The sequence below is a fragment of the Antedon bifida genome, chromosome 6 (assembly GCF_963402885.1).
Source record: "Antedon bifida chromosome 6, ecAntBifi1.1, whole genome shotgun sequence".
In the NCBI taxonomy this organism is placed as follows: domain Eukaryota; kingdom Metazoa; phylum Echinodermata; class Crinoidea; order Comatulida; family Antedonidae; genus Antedon; species Antedon bifida.
The window spans coordinates 13,961,431-13,980,144 of NC_136231.1; the positions used below are offsets into that span (position 1 = coordinate 13,961,431).

An 18,714-nucleotide genomic window follows, 5' to 3' on the forward strand; every position below is an offset into this window, starting at 1 on the left:
TTTAAATATACATTAAAAATTGAAATAAATGGCAGGTCCCGTTATCTATGCTGCACTGTATGTATACAGTATATAGTATATACTGTATACTTATACACAAAATACAGAGCACACTTAAACAACATTTTATTTCAGGTCACAGTGGCATAATAAATCGTATGCGTTTTGCATTTGCGCGGCGGATAACATAACTCGTCCATAGTGACGAGTTCAAATCTAGTTTATCTTAATTACATTTTCCATAAATGTTTAATTATTGTATACTAATTACTATTATTTATCATACAGTACATTTAAGTATACTGTAAAACGTAGTAAAAATGTATATACTGTATTGTAGATAATGTTTTTTATTTCATATAAATACTACAGTGAATCTGAACTGTGAATGAGAATATAATTGTAAAATAACTTTCAATAAAAGACACTTTTTTACATACTGAACTGTACTAGTATTTTAATTAAAGAGTGAAGATTTGCTTGATTTGTTACGTTCTGCATAAAATATCAACAATAAAAATGTCAGAAAATCACGATATTCTAACAATAAAATGAGTTAAACCTGTTCGTATATTATTTCCTTATACTGTTTATACATTTTTTTTTTTTTGCTTTAAATAAATTTTCTACTGTAAACGAATTAGGGTATAAAGCAATTTACCATACTACACTGTAGAATAACAAATTTGAAATTATGCAAACTTTAAAATTTATATATTTTTAATATAATTGACTGCAAAAATTTAAGGCTACAAAAATAAAGGATTTGTTCACATTATAAGTAAACAGTATCATTCAGTGCTACAGTAAGTTTTGAAACAACTTCCTCTTCCTGGTAAATTATACAGCTGCAATATTGAAAGTTCAAGGGAAAATTGTTCCTTTAAAAGGAACTTGTAAATGTTATAGCCTTCAGTCAACAGAATCATTAGGTCTCTTTAAATTAAGCCTTATTTGATGACTAATAAAGTCATTATTTATAATTGTTTATCAAGTAATCTTTCAGATTCAGCAGGCTGGCAAATTCATGCAATGACAATTTGTAAGCAGGTGACATTGCTTTTATTATTTTTAGTATCATTGATTAATGTTCATAAAATAAACAATAAAAATAATAAATGACTGAGTGTGGATAACTTTTGAAGAAAAAAAAACAAGGAAGTTAAAATAAAATCAATAAAAACACTTCTGTTTACACTGAATAGACTGGAATACATACTGTCTGACATATTAATCAGAAAATGCTTGACAAATTTCACACAAAAAAATTCACTTAAAAGACACCTTCCCTACAATTTGTGACGTTTTGTAAAAATAATACATATATTACTTTAAAAACATTAAACCAGGTCAGTCCTTGTCTTAAATGTACGTTTTATGGTAAATTATGATAAAAAGTGAGAAACAATGCACTACCTACAGTAAGTAGCTCGCGGCGAATGACCTCTCGTGGACGGTCTTTAGGCCTACAGTAGCCTAGCTAGGCTTAGTTTTGTAGGGCTAGCTGGTGGTAAACATTGGTAACGTACGAACATCGTACGCTAGCTATATACCTAGCCTGACGTTGTATAGTTGCTGCATTAATTGTCTTTCTATTTTTTCCAGACTCCGTTGATACAAATTGGGGAAAACCCAGTATTTTTGCTGAAAAGTTAGGAGTCTTCAATTTGTTTTGGTCTCACGATCGATTGAAAAGTGGGTGAATTACAGACGAAAAACAAAAATATCAATCCGCACGTAATGCATTTTGGGATTTATAGCGGGCCGCTATAATTAATAGAATCTACTTATTTTTCACATTTTTAACCATTTAAAGACGAAAAAAGTTATCGCAATAGGACCATATATAGTATTATTTTTACATTAAATATAGTTTGTGATCTTAAATATTAGATCTAAAAAATGTAGGGAAGGTGTCTTTAAATTTGTGACTCGAGTCCCAGAGGGATTTCTAAAATTACCTGTTTATCTAAAACAGTAATTATTTTATTAACTTTATTATATGGTTTTTAAATCTGCATTCAACTAGTCAGCACTTTTTTGTATTTTTGTGAAAATAAATGAAATATTGTATTCATGATTTACAGAAATTCTGTGTCAATTAGGCTACGTCAAACACAACATAGGCCTAGTAGTAGCCTACACTATTTTAAACTAGGCCTGTTTTGTGTTTCAAAATGACTGTATATATATGAAGACCTATCTAGCAGGCCTACTTATATACCACAAACAAACCAGACATATATTATTTACCTTTAGTCTTCGTGATTGTGTTCAGTGTTGTGGTTGCAGGCTATATGACAACAGTCACACAACCCCACACACTGCAAAACCAACACTTCCCCTCTCTCTCTCCCCAACAAGAAGCAAGCTGCTTGCTTGGGCTTCAGAGTTTCTCACTTGCTTCCACAACTTATCCACTTCTTTGTTGATAAACACAGTCTCGTCAGAAAAAATGAGATTTATGTTTTCCCTCCATTAAATTTTCCTGCCAGAAATTAAAAATTAACATTCATTATAACTGAGAAATAATACAAGAAAATATACTCATTTACAATAAAATTCAACTCACTACTTCCGTGTAACATTTTTCCACCCGAAAAACATACTTCTCAAAAAAATACAATTCGATCTGTTTGGGGTCAGAGGTCAGAGCCATATATATAAAGAGTTACGACATTGGATTATAGTCACGTGACATGCAGATCAATTTGTGTCAAACTTGTCTCCGTTAATGCATGTAAAGTATAGGAGCAAGAAAATACTTTAAACTTTTTTTTATATTTAAAAAAATGTAATTGCACATTTTACGGTGAAATATCGATGTTCACAGCGTACAGAAGTACTTGCGGCAAAGAATATTGCGCGCGCGTGCGCTAGTACATTATAAAGTTCGATTGATTGATTTTGGAACGAAACATCCCATAACTACGTCCTATTAATAACAATTATGTAATATTTTCAATTCATAATGCATGCTTTGATGACTAAATAAAATAATAAAGTGTCGTGGATATATTTGTTAATATTTTGAATAGGGTATGAACAATATTAAAATAATAAAGGCAAATTATTACAAATGAAATGATGAACGAGTCTCTGAAAGTTTGTGTCAAAAACACACAGCGAGCCATATACTGTATAAAAAGAGGGGTGAATTTGTGTTTTTTGTATTGGTTCATGCTTTGATGAATCCTGACTTGCATGTAGGCCCTAGCATTTATTCTTTTGTTATTATAGACACAATATATATATGTTACCAAATTAATACCATTAATAAAATTAATTACTAAATAAAAACGGAATATAAGCGTTATTTCATAGACAAAAAAATCTAAAAATAATGCATGAACTATAGGAAAACGCTATACAAAAGAGACGCGCGCGCCCTCAGCGTGCGAATTCTTTGACACAAAAATGGCTTCTAATTTTCAATGTCGTAACTCTTTATATATATGGCTCTGTCAGAGGTTACTACACAGCGCCCTCTATTTCTATTTCCCACTTAAAAGTTGGAAGTTTGTTTTGTTTGTTTCTTACTGACTGTTACTGTCACGAATTATTGTAGTAATTGAGACTGATTAAATGAACTAGTACACATACATCATAAAGCCATGTTTATATCGACAAAGAAAACAATAACGACACTCTCTGCTAGCATTTATAAGGAGCGCTATGCTATGTTTGTAAGTTTTCATGATCCATTTTATTAAAATCACTATTAAAACTGAATTGCATGTGATGTACTAGTCTGGGCTCCAGACGGAGTTTTGTAAAAATATAAATATTTTTGCACATATGGCGTTTCATACGTGTATACAAAAATCGCGGTCGAAATAAAAACAAATAAATAAAAAAAAAGACAATAAATACAGACTTGGGGCAAGTCTAGTGATGTACAGACATTTTTAAAATTGAAAGTTTCACATGAAAAGCTATAAAAAGATATTTAACTATTTAAAAAACACATTTAACAGAACAGCACATATTTAAAATTGTCATCAAAAGATATTGCATGGATCATTGGATATTAAGATTAGCATAATGTAAATTAATTGCTACTATATACAATGTTTAATAAACAAAGAATTACATTCTGGAAATTGAGGTAAAATATTGGTTTGGGAGTACAAATTTAGTTCTTCTTTCCGAAAGGATATTTATACCAGACACTGCAAGGGCATTATTATAACTTTTATAATATTTACTAAGTTACCTCAGTAATGCCATACCGCAATAACATATTATAGTTTGATTCAATGTAAAGGTTTATGAAGAAGTTTGTAAAGTTTTCTAAGAAGAGCTTGAAGTTTAAAGACTAACTAACTGCAGTACTAATAACTAAATAATGATATGCGTATGTCTTTGATTTGTAGTTTAAAGACTAACCAAAATGTTACTGCAGTACTGATAATAACTAACAATAATGATATGCGTATGTCTATCACAATCATAATGAGGTGATAATGCATAAACAAGAATGGGGAAATTAATGAATATTTCAAATGTGAAAACAGAAAACAAGGGCACAACATCCAATAAAGCACATTAATAACAGCACCATGACTTATGACTTTTCTATAAAGGAAAGATATGACAGATTGTTTACTACCAAGCTACAGCGGTAATAGTTCGATAATTATAAGATACTTAGAAAGACAAGCCAAGCCAGTTACTTATTCGCCGTAGAGGGCGTAGATGCAAAAAAGTTCGCGGAATTAAAAAAAAGTAGGTCAAGTGTTATAACGTTCGTAAAAGCCAGTTACTTATTCGCCGTAGAGGGCGTAAATGCATAAAATGTTATTGAACTTTGACCGGAAGAAGTAGAGGAGGTCAAGGCTAACATGTTGATGCAATAACAACTCAATTAGACAGTTATTACGTATTAAAATCTGTTTATCTGTTTTTTTTTTTATATTGTGACTGTCCCTTTAATTGAATTTGAATAAGGAACTAGAAACTACAGTAGTAACCAACTTCACAGACATTATAATAATGGGGGAAGTGGGGTCTCTTAATAAGTAATCTGCCGTTACTCACTCGTGACTCATCTATGCTATCCCCATTTTATAGGCCCTCCGTAGCGGGGTCTGGCGGACCTATTGCAGTGGATAAAATGTCCGTCGTTTGTGAATTTGGTATGATGTCAATGGGCATTTCATGGTAGTGAAATTAAGTGGTATCTCACTCATCTATGATATCTCCATCCGTATAGGGGGGTCTGGCGGGCCTATTGCAGCGGATAATATGTCTGGTGTTTGTGACTTTGGTATGAGGATGTAAATGGGACGTATCTCATGGTGGTAAAATTAGGTGGTATCTCTGTCGTCTACCTGGTACCATTTTTAAGCACATTTCGTGGTTCCTCGGGTCTATACGCAGCGGGAGGTACCGTACCCGCAGACTCACATTTTCTTTGACTTTGGGTAACCCGGCCCTCTACACCATTATATAGTTAGATATTGGTACCTAGTTCATCTAACCAAATGTCTCTGGGTTGCCGGTCTAATGAGTGGGGGATACCGGCGCTATATAAGTTTTCATTTATTATTATTATTAGAATTCGTTTTTTTTTAATCAAATAATCCAGGTATACCGTATAGTCTCTGTGAGTTTTCTGAGTAAAAGAATTAAATTCCGCTCCTTAAGATGTTTTCTTTAGGTACCAATTATTCCACTATTTTTTGCTTCTTCTGTCTTAAAACGCACTCGCTTTTTTTTTAATGATGGCAAAGTAATATATTTAATAGGGAATTGAGATGAGTTTGTGGGAATGATGGGTTTGAATAGCCTGACCCACAGACAATCGCCTCATTACAATATTTTTTTATTTTCCTTTACCAGTTTAAAGAAATGAAGTTCTAAAAGATGTAGTTTTAGGAAACACAAAACAAGATGTGCGCGTGAGTACAAATCAGTTTCGGAAATACAGTTGATGATCACCTTTCATCCGGTTCTGTAGAATAACGATTTTCATAAGATTTTGTAAATGGAAACTTAATGATAAATTTCAACGGTTTTTACATAGGCCTATATATCTACTCGTAATGCACATAGGCTGTCTATAACCCAACCGTAAGGAGATACAGGGCTTCAAAATGGTATAGTAAATAGAAGCCATTTTAAATTTATGCTAATTGACCCCCTTCTTGAAGTCTGATTTTGGTAAACTTTGGATATCATGTTCATTTTAACAGGAAATTGTTAGAAAATTGTTTTCCTGCAGTTTCTACATTTTTTATTTAGCATAGGATATTTTTATTTTATTTTATTTCAACCACATCCAACAGCGAAAAATCGCAAATTACAGGATTCCTTAAAACTCTTTAGATATAAATATAGAATTAAAAGTACATAATGTCATTTAAGCAGTTATAACATAATATATGACGTCACAACTACCTTATGATGTCAAAACCAACCGTTAAGGAGATATGGGGCTTCAAAATGATATAGTAAATAGCGGCCATTTTGAATTTATGCTAATTTATTCCTGACGTCCGATTTTAGTAAACTTTGGAAATTATGTTCATTTCAACAAGGAGAATGTTAAAAAACTTGTTTTTCTGCAGTTTCTAAATTGTTCGCATAGTATAATGTCATTTAAGCATTTATAACATAATATATGACGTCACAACTACCATATGACGTCATAGGTACGTCATATAGGAATTTAAATATGCTAATTAGAATGTTTAATATCACATTTATATCTATTTGTAATGCACTTAGGTAGTCTAAATCCAACCGTTAAGGAGATATGGGGCTTTAAAATAGCAAATGGCGGCCATTTTGAATTTATGCTAATTAACGCACTTCCCGATGTCCGATTTTGGTAAAATTTGGATATGATGTTCATGTTCACCATATCAACCATATAAAACAAAACAAAAATTCTGTTGCAATTTGTTCTAGGTTCAACCATATTTTTGCTGGACTAAATTCATGGCACAGCGATGGGCACAAAAATGACGCCATCTTTTGCAAATTTATTTATAGGACAATTTGAGGCCAATTTTCTGTCCCTCCAACTTGCTTGGTTTAGATACATTGACGACATCTTCATGATCTGGACCCATGGTAAAGACAAACTGAATTCATTTCTTCTGAATATTAATTCAGCCCACCCAACTATCAAATTTACAGCTACTAAATCCACTAGTTGCGTTGACCCTTTGGACACTATATTGATCACCATAGAAAATGGTACAATAAAAACTGACCTATTTCGTAAACCCACGGATAAAAATATGTACCTGCTACCTAGCAGTTGTCATCACCGACACTGTACCAAAAAACATACCGTACAGTCAAGCATTAATTACGTATTGAATTGAATAGAAACTGCTATAAAGAAGCAAAAGACATTCCTCGATGTCAGACACTGACGTACAAACCACGTCAGCTAAATTCGACCAGAGTGCCATCACCCAAGGTTGCCTCCATTACGGGCTATTATTGAGAAACCCATTGCCCATTCTACAGTCCACAGAACGTCTCAGGACTGTTTTTCCGGAACCACCCATTATTGCATTTCGTAAATCTCCCAACCTTCGTGATATATTAGTAAGATCCAAATATAAGAGTGAAATTAACACTCATGACAGGTTGACAAGATCGGTTGAAGGCAGTGTAATGTGGTCTGTAATACGCCATTTGGCATTCCTTACAATGTTCCAGATCATATAACATTGGTTGCTGGTGGTATCTACACTATCTAATGTAAACTACTTGAGGTACAGTAAGGGGGTCTCTAGTCAAACTTGTATTTAGGGGTCTGTCAGTCGAACTTTATTGGGGCGTGGGGAGGGGCTGCCAGAATTAAGGCATGAGTGTAGTAGAGGTGGACTTGGTATTCCTTACAATGTGCTAGTTCATACATTGGTTGCTGGTGGTATCTGCAATTATTTATGTAGCCACCCTTCAGGTAACCCACCACACACTTACATAGTCAGATATTGGTACCTAGGTCATCTAACCAGATGTCTCTGGGCTGCCTAACTGACATGTGGAGCTCATGGCACTTAGCGAGCGACGTTTTCAGGTTGGTCTTGAAACTGTTCAGACTAGTGGAGCATTTAACTGTTGTTAAACTGTTCCATACACTTGGGGCTGCAACGTAAAAAGATCTCTGACCCCACTGATTTTTGGCTCTACGCTCTTGAAGAAGGTTTTGTGACAATTCTGTGCTTCCATTTTGATTTCCGCCCTCTCAAAAAGAAAAAGGTACATCGTACGTAGGCCTATTGAATAACACTGGTTCATCATAAAGTGTATAATGAATGTGTACATTATAATAAACCGTCAAAATACAGATAAACATTTTATTACAAGTAAGTAAATTTGATAATTAAGTAAAATGTATAATCTTATAACAGTCAAATATTTAGCAATAGTATTAAAACATAGTTATATTGGCGTAAACATAATTAAAGTTAGCTTGCGCTAATAGGCCTATGTAGTTTTGTAGAAAATATACCGTTGTAGGTCAACAACTAACTTTGTTCGATCAGACATGTTGATGTAAGTTCAAATGCTTTTTTTTTCTCTCTTTTGTGGCGCAAACACCACTTTTATTCACATTCATATTATCTCATGTCATTACATAAAATCATATTATTTAACACATCTATTAATTCCAAATGTCGTTACAATTCATCAGTAACATTTTTACATTTTTGAAATTTATTTGGATATATCGTTTTTTGTATCTTCTTTATTTTTTTCTGGGAGCCTAGGCGTAAAGTTTTTAACTTATATAGGTTTCCTTCCACACATACTATGTTTTTTATTGGTTATTATCGTACGTGTTAATAGTATTATTTTATGTATTTATATATATATTGTGGGGAACATTTATTGAATATTGAATAAACTAAGCATACAGGATTGTTAAATATACACTTAATAATAAATATGACTGATAATTAATTTTTGTCTTCTTTCCATTTGTTTTAGAATAGGTACCGTACTCCTACTAGCCTAAAAATTGAATCATGAAGTCACCGTGGATCAAATTTCTACTTTTATTAATAACGGCCGGTGGTGGTATGTAATATCGATTCTACAAAAATAGCAAAACCAGTACAGTTTAACTTGCTTTCGTCATTCAATATCACCATGATATCACAGTACCATAGGATGCTGAAATCATAAACGCATTATACCTGTAGATTATTAAGATAAAAGCAAATGCCTAATGAATCAAATCATTATATGCCTACAATGTGAATAAAATATACTAAACTAACAAACTGAACTAAACTAATGTCTCAGACTAAAAATAAACAGTTTGTGATATCAGCTACCAAGTGATTGATATTATGTGACAACGAATACGATCATCATAATCATAATTCCATTTTTAATATTTCTGGTATGTGCTTCACAAAGTATAGAACGTTTATTTCCATAAAGTTTGAAATATTTGCTGTACCCTATTTCTCAATGAAATGATTCTATCAAAGGCTATGTAATTACAATGTATGTCCTATACATGCCGCAAGTCTTTAATAAACGTAAATAATTATTACAATGGTTACTCCCAATACCACTTTTACCACCACCACCGGAAATTCTGGCGCACGCTCGAAAAAAGTCCTATTTTATTTATTTAGTTGTCTGTTTCTATAGTGTTTTGAGAAATGTCCCTTGGTACAACCAGGCAAGAGTAAAATTGTCTGTTGGTGCAAAGATCATAATATAAATGTCATGGCAAAAAGGAGTTCACAATAATACATGCAACTTCCTCAAAATTATTCAAATTGAAGTTTACACGAATTTAGAAATCTATAAAATTATTATTACAATAATTATTGTGAAACTATAATATTTCAGGTGTTGCGTATTGTAATTACGATGAATTTGTATGCGTAAATGGTAGGTGTATATCTGACAGATGGATTTGTGACGGGGAAAACGATTGCGGAGACAACGCGGATGAGTTCTCCTGTCCGCTTGTTACTTGTGATGAAAACGAATTTATGTGTGATGACACAAGTTGCATTACGCATCGATGGAAGTGCGATGGTGATACAGACTGCCTTGACTCATCCGATGAGTCTGATGAAATATGTATGGTGGAACGGAATGGATGTTATGATGACGAATTTACCTGTGATAATACAGAATGCATTGTTAGACATTGGCAATGCGACGGAGAAGATGACTGTACAGACGGATCTGATGAATTAAAATGTCGTAAGTTGTTTCATTGGTGTCTACGGGATTTATGACGTGAGCTTTCTACAGTCTAGTTAGTTAGACCAGACCGGGGACCAGACACACAAAATGATAGGTGTAAGGTGTACCATATTAAAAGCATAAACCAAGATAGTCTAAGAAATAATTAAAAAAATATTTTTTAAATTTTTTTGTTGAATATGTTATTTTAATGTCACATAATAGTTATTCACTCTCACAAAAAATTGGGTCTGAAAAAAATTGATTTACCTGAGAAAAATGTAATTTAAAGCAAAAAATGGTCAAATTTTTTTTGGGTAATTTAACTGTTTATTTTGTCTTTTTATAGGTGAAATAATTTTTTCCCCCGTTTTTTTTCTTATGGAAGTGAACAACTTCATTAAAACTGCAAAATGGCCTATTCAAAGTCTGATTTAAAAAATCTTGATTTTTCATGATTTTGGGGGACAATACATCTTTAATGCAATCTGAGTATATTCAATAACTGAAGTCAAGTAATCCTTAAAGTTATAAAATAATATTCAGTGATTCAGTTGTGTCCCACAGTGTTCTAATGTATTCAAGGACCATCTGTGTGCACGTCCGAGATGGCACGCGAGAAAACGAGCCTATCTCGTATTCAAAATGAACAACACGATGTGATAAGCTACGTGTGCCTTTTCATTTCCGTAGGTGATTGCTCTTTGAATCTGGAGGGTGATTATCATTGTCACAACAATTCGTATCCGATTGGTTTTGCGTTAAATATTTCTATTTCTATTCTATTTCTATCAATGTGAAGACATCGATGAATGTAAACAATTGAATTCAAATGTGTGCAGCCAAGAATGCAGAAACACCGTCGGTGGTTATTCTTGTTCTTGTCTGGACGGATATATCCTCGTAAACAATAACTGCAGAGCTCTTGGGCCTACCGGTACCCCGTTTGTTGTCTTCTCCAACAGGATTGATGTTCGCAAATACATCCCATCACAAAGAGTCTACACATTGGTGGCTAATAATCTATCAAGTGCCCTTGCTCTAGATTTGGACATTAACAAGAAGGAAATATACTGGACTGATGTGGTTCAAAAAAAGATCTTTCGCGCTAAGATTAATATATCGAAACCCGAAGTATTTATTGACATCCAAGATCAAGCAGAAGGTATTAGTATTGACTGGATCTATTGAAATATTTACTGGACTAATACAGCAAAGAGGATCATTGAAGTTGCGAGTCTTGACGAACCAAGCAAACGATCCGTTCTAATTTCAAACAATTTGCATATGCCTAGAGACATTTCAGTTGATCCGAGAGTTGGGTAAGTTAAACTATTTGTCAGGGCTTTATACTTCGTGGCGTATAGGCTATTTTTTTATTTCATACGCAACAGCGAGTAACTTGCCAATTACAAGATGGATAAAGTACCGGTACTTTATAATGTATCGTGCTTATAAACTAAGTCTCATTTTAGGCTTAGGGAGTAGAGTTGAACGAGTAGTAAGTTAAAGCCTTCGCACTAGGTCAGGATTAAATCTTAGACCTTGAGATTGGAAGGCAAGTACGTTAACCACCAAGCTACAACTCCTAATATTGTTGATATCCTACAGGTACATGTTCTGGTCTGATTTGGGAGAAAGAGTTATGATTGAACGAGCAGGAATGAATGGACAGCGGCGACAAACTATTGTTGACACCTCCATCACCTGGCCAAATGGGTTGTCCATCGATATAGTGAAAGAGCGTTTGTTCTGGGTCGATGCTAAGCTCTATAGTTGAGTAGTGTGGATTACGATGGTGTGAACAGACGCACAATCCTCTTATTTTAAAGGAAATTCACAAAACATAATGAACTGAGTTCATTATCTTTTGTGAATTTCCTTTAAATTAAGAGGACAACTTTTTTATATTATTTCATTTAAAATTTATTTCTTTTATGCGCGATTTGGACAATTTATGCAATTTTAAATTGTGAGGATTTTCTTGCGTAAATCATTTTCTTTAACAAAATTAATTAACAGGAAAATAATATAGATGAAGTAGGTATATGAATATGGTTAAATGTTATGCGTGATTTAAAATAGCGCAAAGATTTCGTTGCGCATTTGAATTTGAAATGCATATACGAATTTCAATGAGCTTTGATTTTATCAAATACTGAAAATACCATGCGCAATATTGAATTTTGATGCAAGAAAATCGTCAATAAATTTCAAATTGCATACATTGTTCAAATCGCGCATAACAGAAATAATATAAAATCTAATTAACTCAGTTCATTATGTTTTGTAAATAACTATAAGGGACTTAAATTTTAACGGTATAGAAGTTACCATCTCCAGAAGGCAGCGACCACGTGTCAGTCCTGCATACCCGGACATTCGGATTGTGTTTTTTCCCTCAAAAACAGATTATTTCAGCCTGTACTACAATATATGAAATGCTATATCTTGAAAACATTGTTAGAAAACCCCGTGACTATTTAGAATTAGGTTATCATTTTTAATAAACGATTTTCGTTGAACAAAAATGATTTGCACATTGTAGAATTTCATTTGCACATTTAACGTCAAAACTGATCGTTTTTACATTTAACGGCGGGATGTTTGCACATTATTGGGTTATACATTTTTACAGATTTGCACATTTGAAGATGACATGTCACAAATGTGACTTCTTGCACATTTCACGGCTCAACAGGGGTATAGTAAGTCAATTTTAATAGAAATTGAAATTCGAGCTGAACTACAGAATTGGTTTTTAATAGATAAACTTGGCAAATACAATTATTAATTGAGATCTATCGATTCTAGCACTAGGCCTACAATATCAATACTTACATATTTGTGTTAAAAGATAATTTGAACGATCTAATACAATCAAATACCCCGAATTTGGAAATTCTTATGAAGGCCTAAATTATTCCTCCGATTTACAAGAACATCCATTTATTCATAACAATAATAAATGAATAATATAAAATCTAATATTATTAGGAATTGTGAATCACTGTGAAGGTCTAAATGGTGGATGCTCTGATCTATGCGTAGCTGCTCCAAGACTTAGAAATCCCTACCATGCTAAATACTATTGCCTTTGTCCCAACAACTCATCACTATTTCCAGACGGACTAACATGCTATGAATCAAAAAAAAATCCACCAACACAAACTCATAATCAAACGGTTGATTCATATACGATAACAACAGGTAAATATAATGTTGCTTAATGTGTATATAAATTTAATTATTTTAATTTTGAATAAGTCAGATCATAAGGAGGATTTACTTTATTGAATATTATCGTGAAACTTCATCAATAACCAATAATTAAAATTAGGATAAGAAGATAGAAAACACATTCACAGGATTAATTAGATCAAGAGATTGGTTACTTCATATTATTTCCTGAAAAATTTCAAATCATATGGAAAATGAATAAATATACAAAAATAATGAACATATTAATAATAAAAGCAAGAAAAGAAATATAAGTGGAAAAGGGACGGCACAGCAAGCAAGCTTTACACATAATATAAACATTGTGAATATAAAATGAGTAGAACAATATTTGCTTAAGTTCTGTCTACACACTATCAAACTAGTTTGACATAAAAAGTGTGATGTGCTGATATGGCATGTCATCGTGTCCTTATATGGGCACATCACATACTTTTTTTATCACATAAAGTTATAGTGTAGACAACAAATGTAGAATCTCATTAACCGTGAATCAAAAGTGGAAATAAGCAAGAACGTAATCACGAGCACTAAAAAAAATATAATTAGTCAGTTTGTGTTATTTTCTTATGCATTTTATATTATTTTAGTTTTTTTAGTAAAATAGCCTCTCATTTACTGTGACATTATTTAAAACGATTTTTAATTTTGATAATAATCATGCTAATTAATGAAGCTTCATAGGCCTATAATATACACATTTCTTTTCTGTCAAGAGATCCTTCGTCAGGGAATAAAATTAAATTGACGATCTGGTGCATACCACACAATCAGTCTAGCGCCATCTCAAGGTTTGTGGTGAAAAAGTATATTCGTAACAGATACATGAAATCAAACACGAACAAGCAACCTAATGACCACCTTGTCACTTTCAATGCCTATCAATACCCGTCATCATTTCATACAGTGTTTATTCAACTCGTTCTCCTTCCTCAACCTCTCGACTGGAGACGGACACAAAATGTCAGAATCGGTTTCTTTCTGATGGGTAAACTATGCAATCTTTTTGTCGAACAATTTCCTAATTCGCAGCAAAACATGCAATTGTATAATTGAAGCAGGCAAATTGATCACCGGAATTTGACCCGATTCGGAATCGTCAAACCAATCATGCTCACTTATTTCGACGTATCCACCTTTTAGAGCAAACTATTCTGCCAATCCGGAATGTGAAAGATTAATTTACACGACGAACTGACATTTAGAATGTTCTCACATTAGTACCATAAAATGGAAAGTGACAAGATTGTTGTTTCATATGGGAAACGTATGATTGAAAACAAACTACCATCGAATATATAATTGAACTATTAACAACTTTTAACCTTTTCATCGATTTTAAATTAATTTCTAAAAAGACATACTGAGATATAAGTTGATTGACTGTTTAATTGATACAATATGAGTTTGAATAGCTTGAGTCCATCTTAAAAATGACTGCCATTTCATACTGTAATTTACCTAGCTATTTCATCATTTTCTTAGTTATACGTAATTATCCTTATTGTGGTACTGTATATACTGACTGGGAAAAAATTCAATAAACGAACTATAACTTAAGAACATTTAACATAGACACACACTTGCTAAGGATGCGCCTCCTCCGGATCTTCCACTGTAAATCTGATTGCGGTTTTTGTTGCTGGTTTAAGACGTAATACAATAGGCCTACTCAGACATTTCACTGATATCGATATTATTTCCTATCAATATATAATTCAATTAGGCCCTAATATCAATATTAATTAATAATACCTTACAGATATTACATTATTATATTACATTACTACCGTAAGTTTACTGAATATCAGTAAAGTATTCGTTAGTTTAATTTCGATAAAAACATAATCGTCAATTAAAAGATAATATTATTACAGAACGAATTCTCAACTCATTAATGGGTATTGTTTGAATGTTTTGTTTCTTTACATTTTTAGTGTTGCTATAATTCCTGTTATTATTTAAAAATTGCAATTATATTATAGCGTTGTAATGCTACCATATGCTTGAAATTAATTATAAATTAATTATGTTCGTTTCACATAATTTGGTGTGGTAAACTTGTTTCCAATAAATACCAGTCATATGTCATCATCATCATCTTAAACGCAGTCGTCGTTAGACATTGCGCGTCTTACTTGTGTTTGCTACTCTGTACGTTTTTGAGTATAGGTCCACATGTGAAAAGTTCTGTTTCCTTTTTTATGTTTGCCATCTATGTTGTTTTCGGTCTTCCTTTTGTTCTTTTGGTCTTTCGCTGAGCCTGAGTGTGATCTTAGCTTGTTTGTTTCATTTTAATCGGAGCATGACCATACCATGTCAGCCTTCTTTTCTTTACATCCTTTCTCCACTTATACAAATCTTCATTTTATTCTCTTCAGGAATTCCAGGTATAATCTACTTCAAACAGGATGATCATTTACTGCAGTCCCTTTTAGGGATGTAATATTTGCTTAGGAAGCTCTAAATATTTCGGGAAATCGGCCGAACCTGAAAACATTTCCAGAAAGCTATTTCTTAGCTTATAAGATTGTCGGCCTAACCACATAAAGCAGATTAAGATGTTACCACTGTTTTCCACTCTCAAAATAATGAAACCATAATAATGTAAGATTGTGTATAGAAATAAATAAATTAATAGTAAAAATGATGAGCACTGCCAGTCATCGAATATGAATGACATTCTTCTTATTTCTTTCTTTGTTTGCAGCGCATTCATCATACACATTCATAAACATACTTATAAATAAGCATAGCAGTCGCTAGATGTTTCCAGGCTACTTAATACTGGGTATCGCAAGAAGAATAGGCCTAAGCATCAGCACAAACATTTGATTTTAACTATAAATTTTGAATATAAAATATTCTAATTATTTAATTGCCAAAGTTATTTGTAACAAAATGACATAATTAATCAAACGTGTCTTTATTCGTTAAACACGTACTGCACTCTCAGTCAAAATAAAAGATTTAGATAACGTAGTTAGAATATTACCTCTTTTTATTTCAAAAATAATTATCATGTACATGTTAGAACAATTGTATATACGGCACTTCTGTTAAGTGGTTTTAACTCATTCATTCTGATTTCAGTATGTGTTCACACCTGCAATTATGATTCATATTAACGTGTGTTTATACTAAGTTATTCGAATAAAAAAAGGTCAATGTATACGGAAATGTATAAAAGTGTCTGTTAGCTATTTACTTAATGGTTCTAGTGTCAAACCTTAGTAGAAACGTAAACAGCCGAGAACAAACAGAACAAAACCGCTTGGGATTCTTGAGCAACTAGGAGGTGCAAACTTGTGTTCAAAACAGGTCTCTTCTTTCCGTTTTGGTGTCCCTGCGGGGGTACGTTAGGACAAAGCCCAATTTGTTAGTTTTCAGTTTTGGTTAGGACTAACTTGTCACTCATTCGATGCGGTAACGCTTGTAGCTACTGTAAAAATATCGGTTAACTTAATTGCGCTCCATACCCTAACAGTACAGTATTAATTTTTAATGAGGAAGTATTGAATCCATAGTAATGTATTAAGACTAATAGGCCTACCGAAATTAACAAGACAAAAAGTAGACCTATCTGTAATATTCTGAACCCTCGTTACTGTCCTTTCGTATATACCGATGTAAAAAAACAGAAACAAGCTAGCCTAAACACAGCTGAAACAAAGGTAGTTTGTTTACAATATAAAACCTTTTAATTCAGCTAATAATCACTTATTTTTTGTAAACAGGTAACTGGTGTTCACTGGTAATAACTGCGGCAAAGTAGGCTACCGATATAGGCCTACACAATTACCGTGAAAACATTGTATGTTATTTTTTTGCTAAGGCTACCAAAAAGAATAAGATTAAAAGACTGATGTGAATTATATTTTCATTTATAAAAATGTAAGCATTAATTTAAGAATATCGATATACTATTGGAAACTTAACGAATGAACTGTAATTCGTTCATCGTACACACAATTAAAATAGGCTTAGGCCTACTTGAACATTAACGTACAGGCTCTAAACATTGTGATGAGTGCACCTCACAAGTTCATTTGGAATATGCACATAATGCTATAGAAACAAATATCTTTAACACATTTAGAATAGCTTTAAGCCTGTTTTCCTGTCGACGTTAGTCGACGCTATCGTTAACAATAATCGGCGATCTTCTATACGTAAACATTGAGATGTTAACGATTTACAGGAAAAGGTACTCGCTATCGTTATCATTTCAACTTGATCGTTAACGATCAACGACGATAGCGTCGAATAACGTCGACAGGAAAACAGGCTTTACTTGTGTAACAACACTGTATAACATTTAACAAATAACGAATGTATTTTAATTCGTTCAACATACACTACAATTAACACCAGTTTTAACCAAATTAAAGGATAGGCCTATATAGTCATATTCATTCATTAATTTTCTTTATTTCGGATAGTACATCTATATACAAAACCTACAAAAAATGAGAATAAAAAATCACCAGGAAATTAACAGTAGCATCTTCCACAAAAACAACCTAAAATGTCCTAAAATTTACACCAATGCTGATGCAGGTTGGATGGTGGAAGTACATTTACTATGGTTTTAATTAGACTATTACAACTGTCATGATTATGTAGTTAAAATAAAAAATAAAAAAACACCAATGTATTATTACAGTTTCTTCTATTTAAACAAATCTGTTGGCACTTGACCTGTAAAATGTATAATAGGTCCAAAATACACTACAGGCAGGAAGCCACTAGGCAAACGAGTGTTCCCATGGGCCTCTGTCCCTACACACACTCATGGAAACACGTGTAACGTATGATGAAGCCACTAATTGTATTCAAAAGTTAGATATCTGGGTTGCTTAAACATTATTTCTTAAGGCTTTAGAAGTGTATTTACAGAAGCGGATGATTAGGAAGCCAGAATGCTTAAATTTGATACACATACAAACTCTCCAGTGTGCCAATTGGTTTGCTCTACCTTTTGTTACAAAATCATTCCTGACGTATGTTTTTAGCAAACTTCGACAGCAAACAACAAGAAATCAACAAGTGAATAACCTTATTAAATTTTATGTTTAAAAAGTATTTATAAATAGACTACTGTACATGAAATAAGTTAATGTTTACCGGTATTAATGTAGTTAAGCCTTGCTGTATTCTTGCTGTCATGGCTTACTTCGTCATCAGCAGCAACTTATGCTAGTGGCGTTAAACTCTTCCGAATTATTTTGATGTCTAAACCATTAAAATAATGTCATTATTTTGATCGAAATAGACTAAAGTGGTACTAAT

General features: G+C 32.8%; 1 protein-coding gene and 1 long non-coding RNA gene across 2 annotated transcripts in view; one reads left to right on the forward strand and one right to left on the reverse strand.

Moving 5' to 3' along the window:
- Positions 1–2,637, reverse strand: part of LOC144845664 (uncharacterized) — a 30,246-nt gene extending 27,609 nt beyond the window's left edge. The window contains exons 1-2 of the long non-coding RNA XR_013612582.1: positions 2,573–2,637; positions 2,254–2,488 (exon numbers count right to left, since the gene is read on the reverse strand). This is a non-coding gene — a long non-coding RNA (uncharacterized LOC144845664). The remainder of the gene's footprint in view (positions 1–2,253; positions 2,489–2,572) is intronic.
- An 8,630-nt stretch (positions 2,638–11,267) lies between these two features.
- On the forward strand, positions 11,268–11,964 carry LOC144844343 (low-density lipoprotein receptor-related protein 5-like protein). The gene is made up of 2 exons (XM_078701208.1): positions 11,268–11,504; positions 11,794–11,964. The coding sequence occupies exons 1-2, from the start codon at positions 11,470–11,472 to the stop codon at positions 11,960–11,962; spliced, it is 204 nt and encodes a 67-aa protein (XP_078557334.1). The 5' UTR covers positions 11,268–11,469; the 3' UTR covers positions 11,963–11,964.
- Positions 11,965–18,714: the final 6,750 nt, after the last annotated feature.